This window comes from Furipterus horrens, unplaced genomic scaffold (genome assembly GCF_987537825.1).
Source record: "Furipterus horrens unplaced genomic scaffold, mFurHor1.1.pri manual_scaffold_2, whole genome shotgun sequence".
Classification (NCBI taxonomy): domain Eukaryota; kingdom Metazoa; phylum Chordata; class Mammalia; order Chiroptera; family Furipteridae; genus Furipterus; species Furipterus horrens.
In genome coordinates, this window is record NW_028327172.1 from 193,744,483 (window position 1) to 193,762,119 (window position 17,637).

A 17,637-nucleotide genomic window follows, 5' to 3' on the forward strand; every position below is an offset into this window, starting at 1 on the left:
TTTCAGAGCAGTGAAGCTTCTGGGGAATAATATGGCCCTTTGATGACTTGATAGTAAATTACATTTTTAAAGGATGTTCAGCTTTCCTAAGTATGCTAGATATGATTTTGTAGGAAGAAGGATGTCAACATTTAAAGAGAAAGTTGTGCTGTGAGGTTTCGTGATGTCTATCTTCACAGACTTTGGGTGTAGCTGTCCTTGATTATAGTAGTATGATCTTCCCATGATATAAATTACGGAGTTTACTGTTCTTTAAAAACCATTTGATGAAAGGAGATACCTTACAAAATTAGATGTTTTATAAATGCTTGACGATTTTTCTGCAAAACTAAGGGATGGATTTGCTTAAGAGTCTTTGCTGTAACTGACTTCAGACAAGCACTAACTACCCTGCTGATTTTCCTTTCCATTTGAAAAGCACCCTGACATAAAGGGAGAAAACACCTTGTTAGAAGTGTCAGAATGTATCACTGACTATCCAGTGTTGTTTTAAATCTTCACTATGAAGTCTTAACAAAGTTGCACTTTTTCAAAATATATATATTTTTTTATGATAAGTAGCTATTGGTATTTATAAAAGAAAGGAATGCCTGAAAATAGCTCGTCAAACTTCATGAAGCAATGTTTCAGAAAATCCTCGTAGCTTACTGTCTAGACCAGTGATTTTCAACTAGTATGCCACAAGAATTTTTAAAACATACAATACCTGACTATTTAGTTGAGCACTGACCTCTTTTTCTTTAGATTGTCAAAGACAGCCAGTACAACAACCTGGTGTAGGTGAATCAACATTATGCCTTTTTTTTTTTTTTTTTTTTTTAGAGCAGCAAGAAATAGTTTTTGGTGTGCTGCAGAATTTTAGTAGTTAGTTTATATCTGCCATGAGATGATGAAGGTTGAAAATCGCCTGTTTAGGCAAAGCCTTAAAAGATTCGAGAACTGAATTCACTGACATCAACACATCTAAGGGAAAATTCATTTGAAACCCACATAGAGGCATCGATTGTCATTACCTTGGCTACCACTGATGTCTCAAAATGTCTTTTTACAATGTAGGTGTACCTTCTGTAAGGTACTAGTATATGGAACTGGAGTGAATTTTTAAACTTGATATCATGCAGACAGAACTAAGATCAATTTAGCTAAGAACTCTCTTGTGGCCTCTCTTTAACGGTATGTGTTGTAAGTTCTTTGCTTTCCCAAATTTTCTTCTCTTCCTCATATGAGAAATGATGATTGATAAAAGTAGAACCAGGGTGGAGAAGAAGCAACAACCAAAGAATATGAGTGGTTTCTTCTGCACAAGAAATAAGCAGACAGTGCACTCCATGTTTCCCTGAGTCTGACTGCATTGAGGACTTCTGTTTGCAGAAGGGAAGCCGCTGTTGCTGATCAGTTTGTTGTAAAGCTGAATTGAGGATTTAGCTTTGAAGTCAGATGTGAAGAATCCAAATCTGGGTTTAGATTTTCCTTCAGTCAATTTGAATGCATAATAGCCTTTGATTTTGATTTTATCAACCAGATATGCTGAAAATATCAGAAATGAACATTATTAACCACAAGACTACAAAGTACCTTCGAATAAGAATTCAATTTCATTGAAACAAGGTGAACTCATGCCTAGAATAAAAGGTGATTTTCATTAAAGGGCTTTGACATTATTTTATAATTGATACAAAGAAGGTGAAAATATATATAATTAAGTTTAGAAAGAAATTTGAAGTAAAACTTTGATGCATACACATCTGGGGGGAAAACCAAATTTAAGAGTTGTTACTTTCGTTCATAGGATCACAAGCAGCAAAGTCTTCCCTGTTTGGCTTGATACCAAACCTCAAATGGGCCCTTGGTGTTGCTCTGTAGCTATCCTCTGTTTTCCCTAGCTATTGCTCTGTTCTCTGTCATTCTTCCTACTTCACTGAAAAATTGAAGCACTCGGGGAACATCAGTCTTCCACAGTCACATCTACCCACCTGCTGGCACCTGTACTCATTCTGCCTCTTCTCGTTACTGTGGTTGGCCTGCCCATGCTCCTGGAAGAGGCTGACTCCACCACCGACACACGAAACTTATTTTGTCTTGACTGCTCAAGGACATTGTTCCATCTGTTCTCCCCTCCCCTCTCTCATGAATTAATTTTCTCTCACTACTGGATCATTTCCATATCAACATGCTGTTATCTTTTACAGCAGCAGCTCCTCTTCAGTCATTTTTACTGATTTCTCATCTCTGACCTCTGAATATTGAAGTGTCCCAGAGTTCAGCCACCTTCTCTATCCTTGCTCCCTTAGTGATTTAATTGAGCCCTATTTTGTGTTTTTTTAAAGATTTTATTTTTAGAGAGGGGAAGGGAGGGAGGAGAGGGAAACATCCATATGTTGCCTCTTGCACACCAGGTACCCGGCACAAAACCCAGGCATACGCCCCGACCAGGAATCAGACAGGCGACCCCTGGGTTTGCCGGTTGTCGCTTAACCCACTAAACAACACCAGTCACAGCTTATTAAAAAAGTACCATCCTTTTACTTTTGACTCCCAAGTTTGTATCTGAACCTGAGACCCTTGTACCGATTAGCCTTGACATCTCTAATCAGATGTCTTAACAGACAACCTGTGCCAACCCAAAAAACTCATCTAAAAACACCTGTGCCTACCAGTCTCCTCCAACCTGGTAAGTGGCTGCTTCGTGTTTTTAACTCAAACCAAAACCTTGGAATCATTTTTCACTCTTATCTCTCACACCTTATAACCAATTCTGTTGACTTTACCTTGAAAGTATATTCAGAAATCAACCATTTATCACTATCTCCACTCTTGGTCACTTTTTTGTTTTGAGATTCTACACAATGTTTATTGGCTAGTGTTTCAGGGATTTGATAGTAACACAACATCCTCAGGTATGCCCCATAAAAATAGTTTCCTTAAAAACAAAAAATTAGAATAGAGCATTGTAAATGAAGTAAGGTATCATATTCTTATTGTGGATCTCCGGACTTTCTGCTTTCAAATGCAATAACAGTTGTAGTATTACTTGATCCTGGGGGCTTGAAGTGAAGGGGGGCGGGGGGGGCAGTAAGGGTCTGCTTCCACATTTGCACCGAATTCAGTCTAAAATTAGGAATGGGAGTGGAGGCGCATTCCTCCACGGGCCGAGACTTAATCCTTCAGGGCTGGGTATTTGTTTCTCCTATACCTGAACCTCAGAACTGTTCTCCCATTTCTGTATATTAATAGAAAGGCACCCCCCCCCCCAATCCGCCCTGGGAACAAGGGTCTGTATTGAACCATTGTAAATGTTCCCTAGCATTCTCGCCTTTCCCACCTCCTACCCCGGCTAAGGCCGCCCCCCGGTCCAGTCCCATCCCTCCCCTCCGCGCACACCTTCTGTTGGTGGCCGCCAGGAAGCAGTTTGAGTAGTTCGTGGTGATCCCTTCTCCCTTCACACGGGATGTCCATAATAGGACATCAGCATCAGGAGATTTCCAGAGCTGTTCCCCTGAAGTTTTGGGGTCCACGACACTCCTAAGACCCATATTGCTAAAGGCTCATAAACAAGATCGGGGTGGGGGGCGGGTGCTCTGAGGGTGGCCACAGAGGTCCAGGTCCACTCGCCGGCCCGGACTGTCACTGGGCCTTTTCATAACACAGTGTTAATGAAAACAATGGCTGCAGCTTGTACACCAACCAAGCCAAGACAGAGCGGGCGGCAGCGGTGCAGCCAGCAAGTAGTGACCGCGCTCCTACCTAGCGCTGCCCCACAGCTCTGCCCTACCTGCCTCAACCTTTAGCCCCTTGCTGGGCTTTGACCGCGACCCAGATGTTCTGCTTCAACATTGACTATGGGGCATCACCCTCCTGCTACAGCAGCGTCTCGCCGTCTGAGGGACAGTCTCCTACTGGGTCTCCAGCTTGGGCTCTCCTGTCTACGCGCAGGGAAGGCTGGTTTTGCGCTGCCATGGGGCTCGGGGCTTGGAATTTCCCAGGGAGAAGGTACCAGGTAGGACGCTCTGGAAGACTAGTCTGATACTGCTTTCGCCGAGGAGGGAGGCTGCCCCAGCCGGAACAGATCTATCTCGGAAGGCCGGACTTGTTCTGAACGTATGGACGTGTCATAGTAAGAATCAGTGTCTTTCCCTGTCTCGCCGGCCCCTTGCCCCAGGCTCATTCTGAGCTGCCCTCAATCTAGCACTGACTGGTCTCTGACATTAGCTGGGGCAAATGTGTCCCAAGCAGACTGACTAACTCACCATCTCCACTCTTAATTACCTATTCCAATCCACCATTATCTCTTACCTGGATTAAAACAACTCTACCTGTTTCTTTTCTTGCTCCTGTTACAGTTGACAAAAAAATTTTTTTTAGATGTCCTAAATTAAATTACTGCAGGAGGGAGGGCAGGAAGAACAGATGAGGAGTTCATCAGTTAACACAGTTGAAACCAACAAAAGATTGCTCACATTCCAGTATGTATATTGAAACTCTGAATCAACTTCCAGGAGGCTATTTCAGCTCCTATCTAAAAAGGGATAGCCCACCTGCAGTCTCTTAACTCATCCTGCTTATGCGGTGTAGAGTCTGCTGCTGACAACCAACCCAGAAGCATCAAAACTTCTCCAACATTGATTATACACCTCTCCCAGAACTGTCTCTGCCACCCCCACTCCCATCTGTAACCTGTATTCTTTCAAAACAAGTTATATCTTCTCCAAACCTATTGTATAAAAATCCCCGTCAGCTCCAAGGCAGTTGGACAGCCCTGCTGCTGCTAGTTCAGGTTGCATATCCCTGGACCTGGTCGTTTTTCTGGTTAGCATATGACTCAATAAACCCTTTCAGAGAATCTTTCACCCTTGAGGCTTTTTGTTTAATAAAGTATATTCACAAAAGAGTACCTAGAGTGATTCTTTTCAAGTGTTAAGTTAGATCATGTTATCCTTGTGTTTAAAACATATAACTGTTCTATCTCACTCAGAGTAAGAGCCACAGTTCTTACAATGGCCTACCAAGACCTACCTAATCTGCCTCTTCCTTCATCTCCTTGGCCTGATCTTGTGTTGTTTTCCCCTTGCTCATTCTTTTCTAACCACTCTGACCTCCTTTCTGATCCTCAAACAGAACAGGCACACTCCTGCATCAGGATTTTTGCATTTGCTAGTCGCTCATCTGCAACACTTATCTTGCTGCCTCATTTCTCCAGATTTTTGAAGACTTTCCTAACCACTCAATTTACAATTGTAATCACTTTCCTATCCCACACCCCTGGGAACCCTCTTCCCAGCTCTGTTTTTACTCCATAGACCTCTTCACCTCCGATACACTATTTCTTACATACCTGCTTGTTGACTTATCCCACACAAACATAAGCTCTGTAAGGAGAATAATTCTTATTTTGTTCAATGGTGATGTGGTGCCTAGAACAGTTTTTGTCCATATTAGATGCTCAATAAATATCTCTCAAAGGAGTAAATTTCTGGGGACTTTTTGCTGCTTAAATCAATCGTGAACATTTAAAAATATGATTAAAAATGATAATAGCCAATGCTGGGAAGAATATGTGAGATAAGTACTCTCAAACACTGCAGTTTATAACATTTGGCTAATAATTCTACAATGGACAATCCATCCTAAGGAAACAATCGGGAATGGAGCTCCGGCTGGTATGGCTCAGTGGACTGAGGGCTGGCCTGCTAACTGAAAGGTCTCTGGTTTGACTCCCAGTCAGGGCACATGCCTGGGTTATGGGCCATATGAGAGGCAACCAATCGATGTTTCTCTTTGCACATCAGTGTTTCTTTCCCTCTCTTTCTCCCTCCCTTTCCCTCTCTCTAAAAATAAAAATATTTTTAAAAAGAAAAATGGAAACAAATAAATATAAACATACCAATTTTTTAGTAGTTAAAAAACTCTACCCTGGCTGGTGTGACTCAGTGGATTGAGCGCTGGCCTGTGAACTAAAAGGTCGTGGGTTCGATTCCCAGTCAGGCCACATTCCTGGGTTGCAGGCTAGGTCCCCAGTTAGGAGTGTGTGAGAGGCAACCAATAATGTTTCTCTCACACATCAGTGTTTCCCTCTCTATCTCCCTCCCTTTCCCTCTCTAAAATTTAATAAAAATAAAATCTTAAAAAAAAAAAACAAAACTCTAAGACCTAGCTGGGTGGCTGAGTTGGTTGGCGTGTGGTACTGTACACCGAAAGGTTGTGGGTTTGATCCCTGGTCAGGACATACCCAGGTTGCAAGTTCCATCCCCTGGTGAATACAGGAGGCAACCAATTGATATTTCTCTTTCTCTTTTTCTTTCTAAAATTAATAAACATATCCTTAGATAAGGAATAAAAATAAAAAGTCTAAATATCAAACAGGAATGGTTAAGTATATGGAAACATGTCCATATGATGAGATACACAGTAACATTAAAATAATATTAACAAGGAACTTCTAATGATGTGGAACACATAATGTAATATTAAGAAAAAGTTGGGGAGGGACTTCTGGTCAAGATGGCGATGTAGGTAGACATGGCTCTTCCCTGCATAACCACATCAAAATTACACCTAAAATATAGAACAACCACCAACAGAACTGTGACAAATTGAGTTGAATGAAGTCTGACAACTGGAATTTCAAACTGAGGGATGGGTGAAGACGTGGAACAGGCTTGTCCCACACCCACATGTGGTGGATAAATTCAGGAGGGATGTCTTGGGAGCGAGGAGTCTCAGCCCCACACCAGGCCCTCCAGCCCAGGGTTCCAGTGCCAGGAAGATAAGTCCCCACAACTTCCAGCTGTAAAACCCAGCAGTGATTGAGTTGGTGGAAGAAACTGCTGGAGCCCCAAGCAGTTACTCTTAACCCACAGAGAGACTCACCTACTCAGACTCACTCCCTTTGAGCTCCAAGACCAGTATAGCAGCTTGAAAGGCACCAGTGGCATACAGGTAGAAAATGAAGTGTCTGGCATCAAGGGGAGCAGAGGCCACTGTCTCTTTTCTAAACCCTCCCCTCACAGAGCCACAGATTTGTTAAGCTGGTGCCATATCTGAGACTCCATCAAACTGGCTAATAATACTGTTTGACCTGCCTCGGAGATCCCCAGAGACTCTGCCCCATTCAACTTACAGGCCTACCCAAGCAGCTTTTTCATATGAATGGCTGGTTTTGGTTCTTACTGCACAACTTCCTAAATACTCTCAAACAAGCAATAGCCAGCCTCAGTGAGCCGAGGCCTGGCACTAGCAGTAGCCAGCCTGAATTCGCAGCTTGGCTTTGCCTGAGGATCTCTAAGCCCAGCAAAATAGCAGCCTTCTCAGATTGCTTAATAGCGTAGGAAGAGTTGCCCCGGACAAAACACAGGTGGGGGCTGACGTTGGCCTGCACGAGGTGGGAAACCCCAGGGCCAGCACACCCAGTGGACAGCTACAGACCACATTGGAGCACCATCTCCCTGCCCCTGCACAGCTGATCCTCTGTCGAGGGCAGAGGTTGGTGGTCAGTAGTCACAGCCAGTCCTTACAGCTGACTAGCCTAGGTAAATACCTCCCATTGAACTGCCAGCGGCAACCAAGGCTCAACTACAAGAGGAGGGTGTACTCAGCCCACACAAAGGGCGCACCTCAAGCACCCAGTGTGGGTGATAGGGGAGGCTGTGCCACTGGACCCTACAGGACACCTATTACATTAGGCCACACTACCAAGACACAGAATCAAGGCATACATATCTATCTAATAGAAGCAAATACAGGAAGGCTGCCAAAACAAAGAGACAAAAAATCATAACCCAAATGAAAGAACAGAGCAAAACTCTAGAAAAAGAACTAAACAAAATGGAGATAAGCAATCTATCAGATGCAGAGTTCAAAACACTGGTTATCAGGATGCTCAAGGAACTTAGGACTTCAACAGCATAAAATGATCCAATCAGATATGAAAGATACATTTATTGAAATAAAGAGCAATTTACAAGGAATCAACAGGAAAACAGATGAAGCCAAGAATCAAATCAATTATTTGGAACATATGGAAGAAAAGAATAACCAATCAGAAGAACAAGAAAAAAAGAATCCCCCCAAAATGAGAATAGTATAAGCAGCCTCTGGGACAACTTGAAGAAATCCAACATCCACATCATAGGGGTGCCAGAAGGGAAAGAGAAAAAGCAAGATATTGAAAATCAAATTGAAAAAATAATTAGAGAAAAATTCCCTTATTTGGTGAAGGAAATAGACATGCAAGTCCAGGAAGCACAGAGAGTCCCAAACAAGAAGGATGCAAAGAGGCCCACTCCAAGACACATCATAATTAAAATGCCAAAGATTAAAGATGAAGAGATAATCTAAAAAGCAGCGAGAGAGAAGCAATTAGTTACCTACAGGTGAGTTCCCATAAGACTCAGTTGATTTCTCAAAAGAAACTTTTCAGGCTAGAAGGGATTGGCAAGAAATATTCAAAGTCGTGAAAAGCAAGGGACCTACAGCCAAGATTGTTCTACTCAGCAAAGCTATCATTTAGAATCAAAGGGCAGATAAAGTGCTTCCCAGGCAAGGTAAAGCTAAAGGAGTTCATCATCACCAAACCATTGTTAAATGAAATGTTAAAGGGACTTATTTTAAAAAGATCAAAACTATGAACAATAAAATGGCAAAAATACCAATCTATGAACAATTGAATATAAAAAACAAACTAAGCAAACAAGAAGAACAGAGACAGAATCACTGATACGGAGAGTGTTTTTGATGGTTGCCAGATGGCAGGGGGGTGTGGAGGAATGGGTGTGAGAAGTACAAATAGGTAGTTACAGAATGGCCATGGGGGTGTAAAGTACAGTATAGGAAATGGAGTAGCCAAAGAACTTATACAAAGAACCCATAGACATGAACAATGGTGTGGGGATTGCTTGAGGGAGTGGTGGGTGCTGGGTGGATGGGGGCAAAGCGGGAAAAATCAGGACAACTGTAATAGCAGAATCAATAAAATGTAAACATTTAAAAAAAATTGGTTTCAAGACTATGACAGCATGAACTCTATTGTATTAAAAAAATGTCTAGCAAGCACAAGTCTAGGTGCTTGTTTGGGGGAATGGCATTTCAGGTGATTATTTTCTTATAAAAACAACAACAAAATTTTTCTATACTTGACAAGTTTTCCATAATAAAGTGTCACTGTCAGTAAGGAGCCTACTCCCCTCTTCTTTTGTTCAATTAGCTGAGAATGTCATACTTCCCCGTATCTGAAATGGCCCCGAACCTCACCTTTCATGGCCTCCTGAATGTATTTCTCTAAGTAGTATTTTCGGAGTTCATCGTTTTCCAGAGACGGGTCGTCGACGCCATTGGCCGTGATGTAAACATCCATTTCTCCATAGTTCCTCCGGATCCAGCTCAGCACCTTACGCTCTCCCCAGGGCAGGACGGCCAGACGGGATGGGGAGCTCAAGCAGGTGATGTCTTGCAGAAACTGGACGTCCCTGTCCTCATCGTAGTGGCTGCCGTTCCGGCGTGCGTACATCACAAACCGGGTGGTGAAGTGGTTCAGGGCGTAGAAGTCGGCGGCGCCCTTGACCAGCCTCCTCTCCTCCTCGGTGAACTGAGGCAGCATGGAGCGCGACAGCCCTTGCCTGTTCTTGAAGGCGATGTACTCCCTCATGGCCAACGGGTAGTCCCCGGTCTTGAAGAGGGGCTCTGCGAACCACGCGATTTCGAACTGGAGGAAGCGCTCAGCCGCCCGCCAGTGCGAGTCCACATAGGGGTTGGCGGGTTCCGCCCAGTCCGAGTGCAGAGACAGCGACACCGCCCCGCGCTGCGCTGGCCTGTACTGCCGGTCATAGAGGTGCCAGGCCAGGGCGTGGGCGATCAGGAGGTTGTGGGCTGCCCTATAGGTGTCATTACTAGTGTGGCTGTAGATGTCACTCAGGCGGTTGGGCTCGTTGATGGTGATCCAGAGCTTCACCAGGTCCCCCAGCTCCTGGAAGCACAGCCCTGCGTAATCCTGGAAGGCCTGCGCCAAAGCTGGGTTCAGCCACCCTCCGCTCTGCAGCAGTGGTGCGGGGAGGCCAAGGTGCGCGTGCGTCGGGTAATACAATGTGACCATGGGGGAGATGTTGAGCTTCAGGCCCTCACTGACCAGACACCTGTAGTACCTCAGAGCTCGTCGGTTCACAGCGGACAGGTTGCCAGTGGGAAGGATTGAAGGCCAATCCAGAGCAAACCGGTAATGGGTGACTTTCATCCTTGCCAACATCTCAAGCTGCCTTTTGATGCTGACAAAATCTGTGCATTGACCTGGCCGTGTTTTCAGATTCACCCCTTCCACGCGGTGCAACAGTCTGTTGCCTGTCACATTCCACACATATAGGTGAGGGTCAGTGAACTGCGGGGAGGAAGCCACCAGTTCCGGCTGTGAAAAACAAGCACATTCAGGTAAAGCACACCCAGGTGGGCAGGCTGTTAGGGGGGAGACGGGCCTCATCCTATTTTGCCACTCACTGCCATGATAGAAGTTACATGGTGCCTATGTCCTTTATAATGACCTGCGTGTTCCAGCTGTTCTGGTGATGTCAGAGGAGGACTGTTGGATTATCTTCCCTTCCAGCCCTTGAAATTCCCCAGGGAGCCCAGAAGACATAGGGAAGGAACCAAACCCAGGGCTTAGCTTGGAAAATAAGTTGTTACACAGAAAACACTGACAAGCCGTTTTCTAGTTCATTTTTCCTAAAAACCTAGGTCATATCATGGGGTCTCATATGATTTTGTTTGAATGCATCAGGATATTGGCCTGGTACCCTCAGTTGAACGGAATTGTGAATGATGGACCCTTCAACACTGCCATAAATTGAAGGCAAAGTTAAAATTCTAGTTGTAGAGGATTTCACGGAGATCAGCGTTTGGGGTGAGAGGAGGCTAGTTGATCCCAGCCACAGTTCCTAAAAGAAGCCTGTAGGATGGGGTAGGGAATGACCCCTTCCTTGCATTTGCTGAATTTGAATATTTAACACCTCTTATCTGAACAGTCCAGTGTGATAGCATCACACATGCATCATTATATTCTCCCCACCCATGTGTCTATGAGGACACAGCATTCATTCATCCAACACAATACAGAACACCCGCTTAATGCATGGTATTTGGATTATGAGCAGGAAGGACAGCAAAATACCCCCCTGAAACTTCTAGGCTGACTCTCTGATCTGATGGTGTCTCATCCCCTGCCTCTCCACCAAGGAGACAGCCTTGGACTCCTGTCCAGCCCCTTTGAAGCTCAGGCTCGGCAGCTCATTGTGTAGTGACTGAGCCATCTCACTTGCCTCCCAGGTGTGCTGTGAGGAGGCAGTGACTCTGGGAAAGTGTTCTGTCAACTCTAAAGCACTGTCCAAACAAAGTAGACATCACTTGGGTTTAGTTTTCCCTGGTTGCCATAATTGCCTGCTAGGCCTTTTAGTCTTAATTTTAAAACAGAAAAAGGGCATAAGGAAAAACATTTCCAAATTCAAGATTAATAAGGGAAAGTAAGAGCTTTTTTTTGTTTTTGTTTTTTAAAATGACTTGTTTTATGTACTCGTTTTAAAGTACTTTTCTTCCCATGGCAAATTTAAGTGCACCTGGATAAAAATGATAATTAACCTTCGGTAAATATTTTCCCTCTAATTGGTTTCTCATGTGTCATTTTTCATAGTCTAATTACAAAATCATATCACTGCTCGCTTGCCATCTGTCAACCAGTTATCAAGAACATTAAACTTGAGAGAACATTGATCAGGTGAGCATGAAGTTAAATCTGTATATAATTATTTGAGTAAAATCCTCCTAGCCTAGATGGCCAGTTTCAGTGTTTTGAAATGTCAGAGCATCATGGTATTGATAGGGTGTTTACAAAGGGCAGTCTTGCCATAGACAAGGCAAGGTCAAATGGAAATGTCTTACTTTAAAAAAACCTCCAGAAAGCCCTGCCCGGTATGGCTCAGTGGGTTGGAGTGTCATCCCATACACCAAAATGTTGGGGATTTGATCCTGATCAGGGCGTGTATGGGAGGCAACCAAGCAATGATCTGTCTCTCTCTCACATCGATCTCTCTCTCTCTCTCTCTCTCTCTCTCTCTCTCTCTCTCTCTCTCTCTCTCTCTCCTTCTTGCCCCCTTCCTCTCTCTTTACAAGTCAAGAAACAGAAACATGTTTTTAAAAAACCTTCTGAAAGCATTAGTCTTAGCAAGTGGATGTAATTAATCTGCTAGGAGATCTAGTTAAAGATAATGCATCCTGATCTCAACCCTAGCTCCCAGAGCTTGGTTCTAAAATTCTGTTTCCTGCTAAAAGGATCCTGAGCTCCTTGGAGGAAAATGGCTTTTTCCAGGCCTGGGGCAGGGAAGGAATGAAGTGGTGCTCATACACCTTCTACCAGAACAATAAGGTAGTGCTTAAAAACAGAAAAGAAAAAGACAAAAGAAGAAGCTTAAAGGAGTCCCTTTGGCCAAATTTGAGATAATTTGAGCATCAAAAGGTCTAAGGAAATAATGACAATAATGTGTTATAACACACTAAATTTAAAAAGTTACCTAATAAATGTAGAAGGAATAATCTAATTAGAAATTCACTATGTTGCAATTTACAAAGTAATAATTCAGGCAAGATTCACGAATCAATATTAAGACCATTGGGTGAAATGCTCTTAAGGAATAGGATATTTGTATAGTTTAAAGTATCACCGTTAGATACCTTTTAATTACAAACAGAAAAGGTACCTTTCAATTAAGAGATCTGGCAAATGCCACCTTAATCAAGAAATTTGGAGACTACTACTAACATCTTTAGTAATGAACCAAATGACATCATGTACCTTCTGATGTGATGTATTGAGAAATACACATCATGTATGTACTATTGCTTCCAAAAATGGTTAACTGAATCTAATTTTTTTTTAAAAACAGAGAAATCCATGAGACATTCTATAAGCAACTGGCCTGGACTCTTCAAAAAAGTCAGTACCGTGAGGTTGAAGGGATTGCTCTGATTTAAAGTAGGCTAACGATACATGAAAACCAATGTGTGATCCTTGTTTGTGATAAAAATTCTAAAAATCTATAAAGAACATTTTTGGAACATTTAGGAAAGTTTGAATATGAATTGTATGTTAGATGGTATTCAATCAATACTAAATTTCCTAGGTTTAATAATATAATGAGATAGGAGAATGTCTTTGTTCTTAAGAGACACATGCTGAAATATTTTGGGGTGAAGTGTTTGCCACTTTTCAACAGTTTATAAGAGAGAGAGACAGAGATAAAGCAAATGTGGCCACATGTTAACAACAGGTTAGACTTAGTCCAAATTCAAGGGAAGCTGACTTCTTGTTGGGCTGCAGGTGTGAGCACGAAACCCAGACCTAGTTGATTACAGAATTGCTTTTTCCTGACCCAAGTGATCAGCTGTTGATTCTAGGACTAGGACTAGGGTTGTTAGAACGGGGCAGACATTTACATCACCAATCAATGTGGAACAGATGGAAGTCTTTAGATGAAGGAGGAAATTCCAGGTTGAGTCATGTACAAGCAGGAACTGTGTCTCTCTTGAATCTCTCTGCTGTGCCTAGAATTTTGGAAAACCCAAGCCCACTTGAAGTGGGAGGGGAAAGATGGCTGCCTGCCTATGGCGTGTAGGGGAGGAGATAGGAACTGTGTAGGTAGGTGGCTCTATAGGGGACATAAGCTGAAGGTGAGTCTCTGTGTTTCTATGACTCTGTATCTTTCCCCCTTTTATCACCTCCAAGACTTTACTAAAGTTTTGTTTAAATATCGACAGGGTTTGAGATTCATAATCTGTGAACTTGGTGACTTGGTTTGAGCCCTTTTGTCTGGTCCCATCCCTTGTATATCTCGTTGTCTTTCCATATGCTTCTAGAACAGGCAATAGTGTGGTACTGTGAGGTCTTACAGTGATCAGGAGACAGCTCTTGGTAACTTGGATAAGTTATATAGCCTCCCTAAACTTCAATGTCCTTGCCTGTAAAAATGAGGGTTTTAAGATTAGGTAGAGAAAATGTGCATACATTCAGGTAAATGCTTGGCACATAAGGATTTTAAAAGTTATTATTTTGGAAAGAGCACTGTGCATCTGAGGCTTGAGGGTAGTCTATTACAGTTCTGCCAATATTTGTGTTACCTTGGGCAAGTCACCTAGGTTTCAATTACTAATGGATGTATCTTGCTTTTCTCATCCCTAAGGTGTCACCTGGCTCTGAGAGTTGACATTATTTATTCACTATGCATTGAACCTGACATTGCTCTAGTAAGGCATATAGCAGGCAGCAAAGCCTCAAATGTCTCTACCTCATGCAGAGAAAGTTTGCACTCTAAGGGGGAAGGCAGGTGAAAAACTAGAAGAATGTGTGAAGTGATTACCAGGACCTGGGGGTGGGGAAGTGGGAAGATATTGGTCAAAGGATACAAACACCCAGTTATAAGATTAATGTGTTCTGGAGACTTAATATACAGCATGGTGACTAGAGCTCATAATACTGTATTATATACGTGAAAGTTGCAAAGAGAGTAGATCTTAAATACTCTTACCACAAAAAGAAACGGGAATTATGTGGTGGTATGGAGGTGGTAGCTCATGCTACGGTAATGATTATTTTGTGGTATATGTATATATCAAATCAGTAAAAGCTGTGTCTCTTACACTTACACAGTATTGTTATGTCAATTATATCCCAATAACTATAACCTAGAAAAGAAAAAATGTAAAGTGCATAGAATGTTAGATAGTGATGAGTACTATATAGAAAAATAAAGCAAGGGCCCTGATCGGATAGCTTAATTAGAATGTTGTCCCAATACACCCAGGTTGAGGGTTCAATCTCAAGTCAGGACACATACAAGAATCAACCAATAAATACATAAAGAAGTGGGAAAACAAATCAACGTTTCTCTGTTTCTTTCTCTCTATCTCCTCCCTCTCTTTAAAATCAATAAATTAAATAAATAAAGCAGGAAAGTGGGATGAGAGGTGATAGTGATGAGGTTATGATTTTTTTTTGGAGTAAAGGGAAGCCTTTTGGAGAATGTGGCATTTGAGTAAATATTGGAAGAAGGTGAGGAATGAGGCATATGGAGAAGCCCCTAGGGTATAGAAACCTCAGAAGGCAAATTACTCAAATCTATCAAATAACAGGAGTCAGTTAAATAAAGGACCACTAGTAACTTGCTTTTGGCAAAACAAAAGTCTATAAAACTTTTTTTCCCTGTAATTTTGACACTGGTAACAAATGCCTCTCACAAAAATAACTAAGTTCTCACTAGACTGTATGGTTCTGGAGGGCAGCCTCTTCAACACCATCACTAAGTTCTCCATCATGAGTTCTGGCATATGGAAGGCTCTCGGTAAGCATTAATTCTTCTCTTCCTCTTCCTCCTCTTTCCCTACTTTCCCTCTTCATCCCCAAGTAACCATGGTATTTGATGTTGTCTGACAGCATTCTCTTAGCTGTCATTGAGTCTATGAAAGAAAATATTGTATACTACTTGTCCCACTTTATAGTTGATTCGTAAGTAGCCTCTTACCTTAAGGACAGACTCAGTGACACCCCAGGAGAAGTCACAGGGGAACTGACCCTGCACAGCCGGTGTGGAGTCTTTAAAAGCAAAACCATTGTCTTGTATGATCTGTTTATAGTAATGTGCTGAAGACTTGGGCTTTCTTTCTTTTTGTTTACTATTAAAGTCCACATAAAATAATCCTCGGCGAGTGGTGTAACCATCTTGCCATTCAAAGCCATCCAGGAGAGACCAGGCCGTGTAACCAAACACTCGTATGTCATCAACCCTTATTGCTGCACAGAGAGAGAGAGAGAGAGACAGAGAAAAGCAGAGATGTTTGGAGGCCTGAACACACTGGGTCATGTTTCTGACTTCACCAACAACAGGCCAGGGGGACAGCATGTTGTGAAACCAACCTTTTGCCTAATTTGCAGGCCCATTACATCAAACAGAAAATTCATATTTATCTTTAAAAAGTGGCAGTTATTTTCATCCAGAACAGTCCTCCCCCAACAAGTGAATGACACAGTTAAAGGATGAAACTGAAAATATTCCTGAGACTTAGTGTGCAAATCTGTGTCAGAGGGCATGGTAATTCCAAGAACTCTTTGGGACAAATGTCTACTTATGACCAAGAGTTTCTCATTTCAAGCTTGGGTTGGTTCCCATTTGTGGACAAACTGTCTTCTATGAAAACTATCCTTCAGGGACTGAAAAATCAACCTTGAGAATTCAGTAAGTGGATATAAATATAAGGAGAAAGTCGTACAGAATTCACTGGGCTTAGGGGCAGGAGGTGGGGGGTGTACTGTTGAGCAAGTTTCTTGACTTTAGTTTCCCTCATTTGTAAACAGAAAAGATTGGAAAATACAATCTCTCAGGGCCTTTCTAACGTTAACACTCTGATTCAATAACTTTTAGGAATTGGGTAAAAATGAAATAGGAACATTAACAGCAGCGATAAAAGCAACAGTATCCCAAGTCAGTCAGGAACTGTTTTTTTTTTTTTTTTTTTAACTAAAAACTTTCATTTCTCTCATAGAAATGCCTCACGTCTGCATTTTGTGGGGTCTTATCACTGACACCCTTTTCTGAAAGGTAGACAGTCCTGGCCAAGAGATTTCCATTGGTGTTGTAGGGTGCTAAGGAGAGGTGCAATGTAAATGCCTGGGAAATGACACCCCTTCCAAGTGCGTGGCATTTGGCACAGGCCCCGCTCTAGAGGCCCCCGTGTGCATGCACCCGTGGCTGGGCATGGCTTGGCTCCATGCTGCTCCATCCTGCAGGTTGGGTAGCAGGGTCTTGCTCTCCCTGAAGGACCTCCCAGAACGTTCTCTCCTGCAGAACCTGGTGTTTTTCTCCAGGCTTGTGGCTTTTAAAGAGAGCCACAGAGTTTTAGGAGGATACCATGGGAATTCCTTTATAGCTGCATGAAATGGAGCCCAGCTCTGCAGGACAGGACCATCAAAATTTGAGCTTGTCTCCTGCTCCATTATTTCAATCAGTCACCTGTAGATGTCACTACTTGAGTAAAGGAAAAAGGATGAGGAGATAAGGGTCAGAGAAATATCCAGGATCCATAGAAATGACTCAGCTGTGACACCCTTGGGCTCATTCTCTGTTGTCAGACCCTTTCCTCATTTAGACATGTCATAGAGGGAAAGGAGCACAATTTCAAGAAAGCTGTCAACATCTTAGACTAAGCCGCTACTGTTAAAGAAGCTTTGGACGGATCTTTCTTAGCTTTATGTCCTTTTTGAAAGGATGAAACAGCATCTTGTTGCAGATTAAGGATGTATCTACAGTGTAAATTATTTTGTTTTCAAGCTTTCATTAAAAATGGACATGAGAGTAACATTAAAAAACTCTGTCACCACTAGACAAAAAGCCTAGCAACAACACAATAATCATATTTTCAAAGGTGACTTTAATGAAGGTGCCTCAAAAAATTAAAAATGGATCTGCCTTTGGACCCAGCAATCCTACTTCTGGGACTACATCCAAAGGAACCCAAAACACTAATTCGAAAGAACATAAACTCCCCTATGTTCGCTGCAGCGTTATTTACAATCGCCAAGATATGGAAGCAGTCCGAGTGTCCATCAATAGGTGAATG

The 17,637-nt window shown here is 42.6% G+C and overlaps 1 protein-coding gene across 1 annotated transcript in view; it reads right to left on the minus strand.

Annotated features, from left to right (window-relative positions):
* Positions 1-1,059: 1,059 nt before the first annotated feature.
* KLB (klotho beta) overlaps positions 1,060-17,637 on the minus strand; it is a 33,151-nt gene continuing 16,573 nt past the window's right edge. The window contains exons 3-5 of the mRNA XM_090266978.1: positions 15,546-15,814; positions 9,247-10,390; positions 1,060-1,527 (exon numbers count right to left, since the gene is read on the minus strand). Coding sequence (XP_090123104.1) covers positions 1,139-1,527; positions 9,247-10,390; positions 15,546-15,814 — 1,802 coding nt within the window. The 3' untranslated portion in view covers positions 1,060-1,138. The remainder of the gene's footprint in view (positions 1,528-9,246; positions 10,391-15,545; positions 15,815-17,637) is intronic.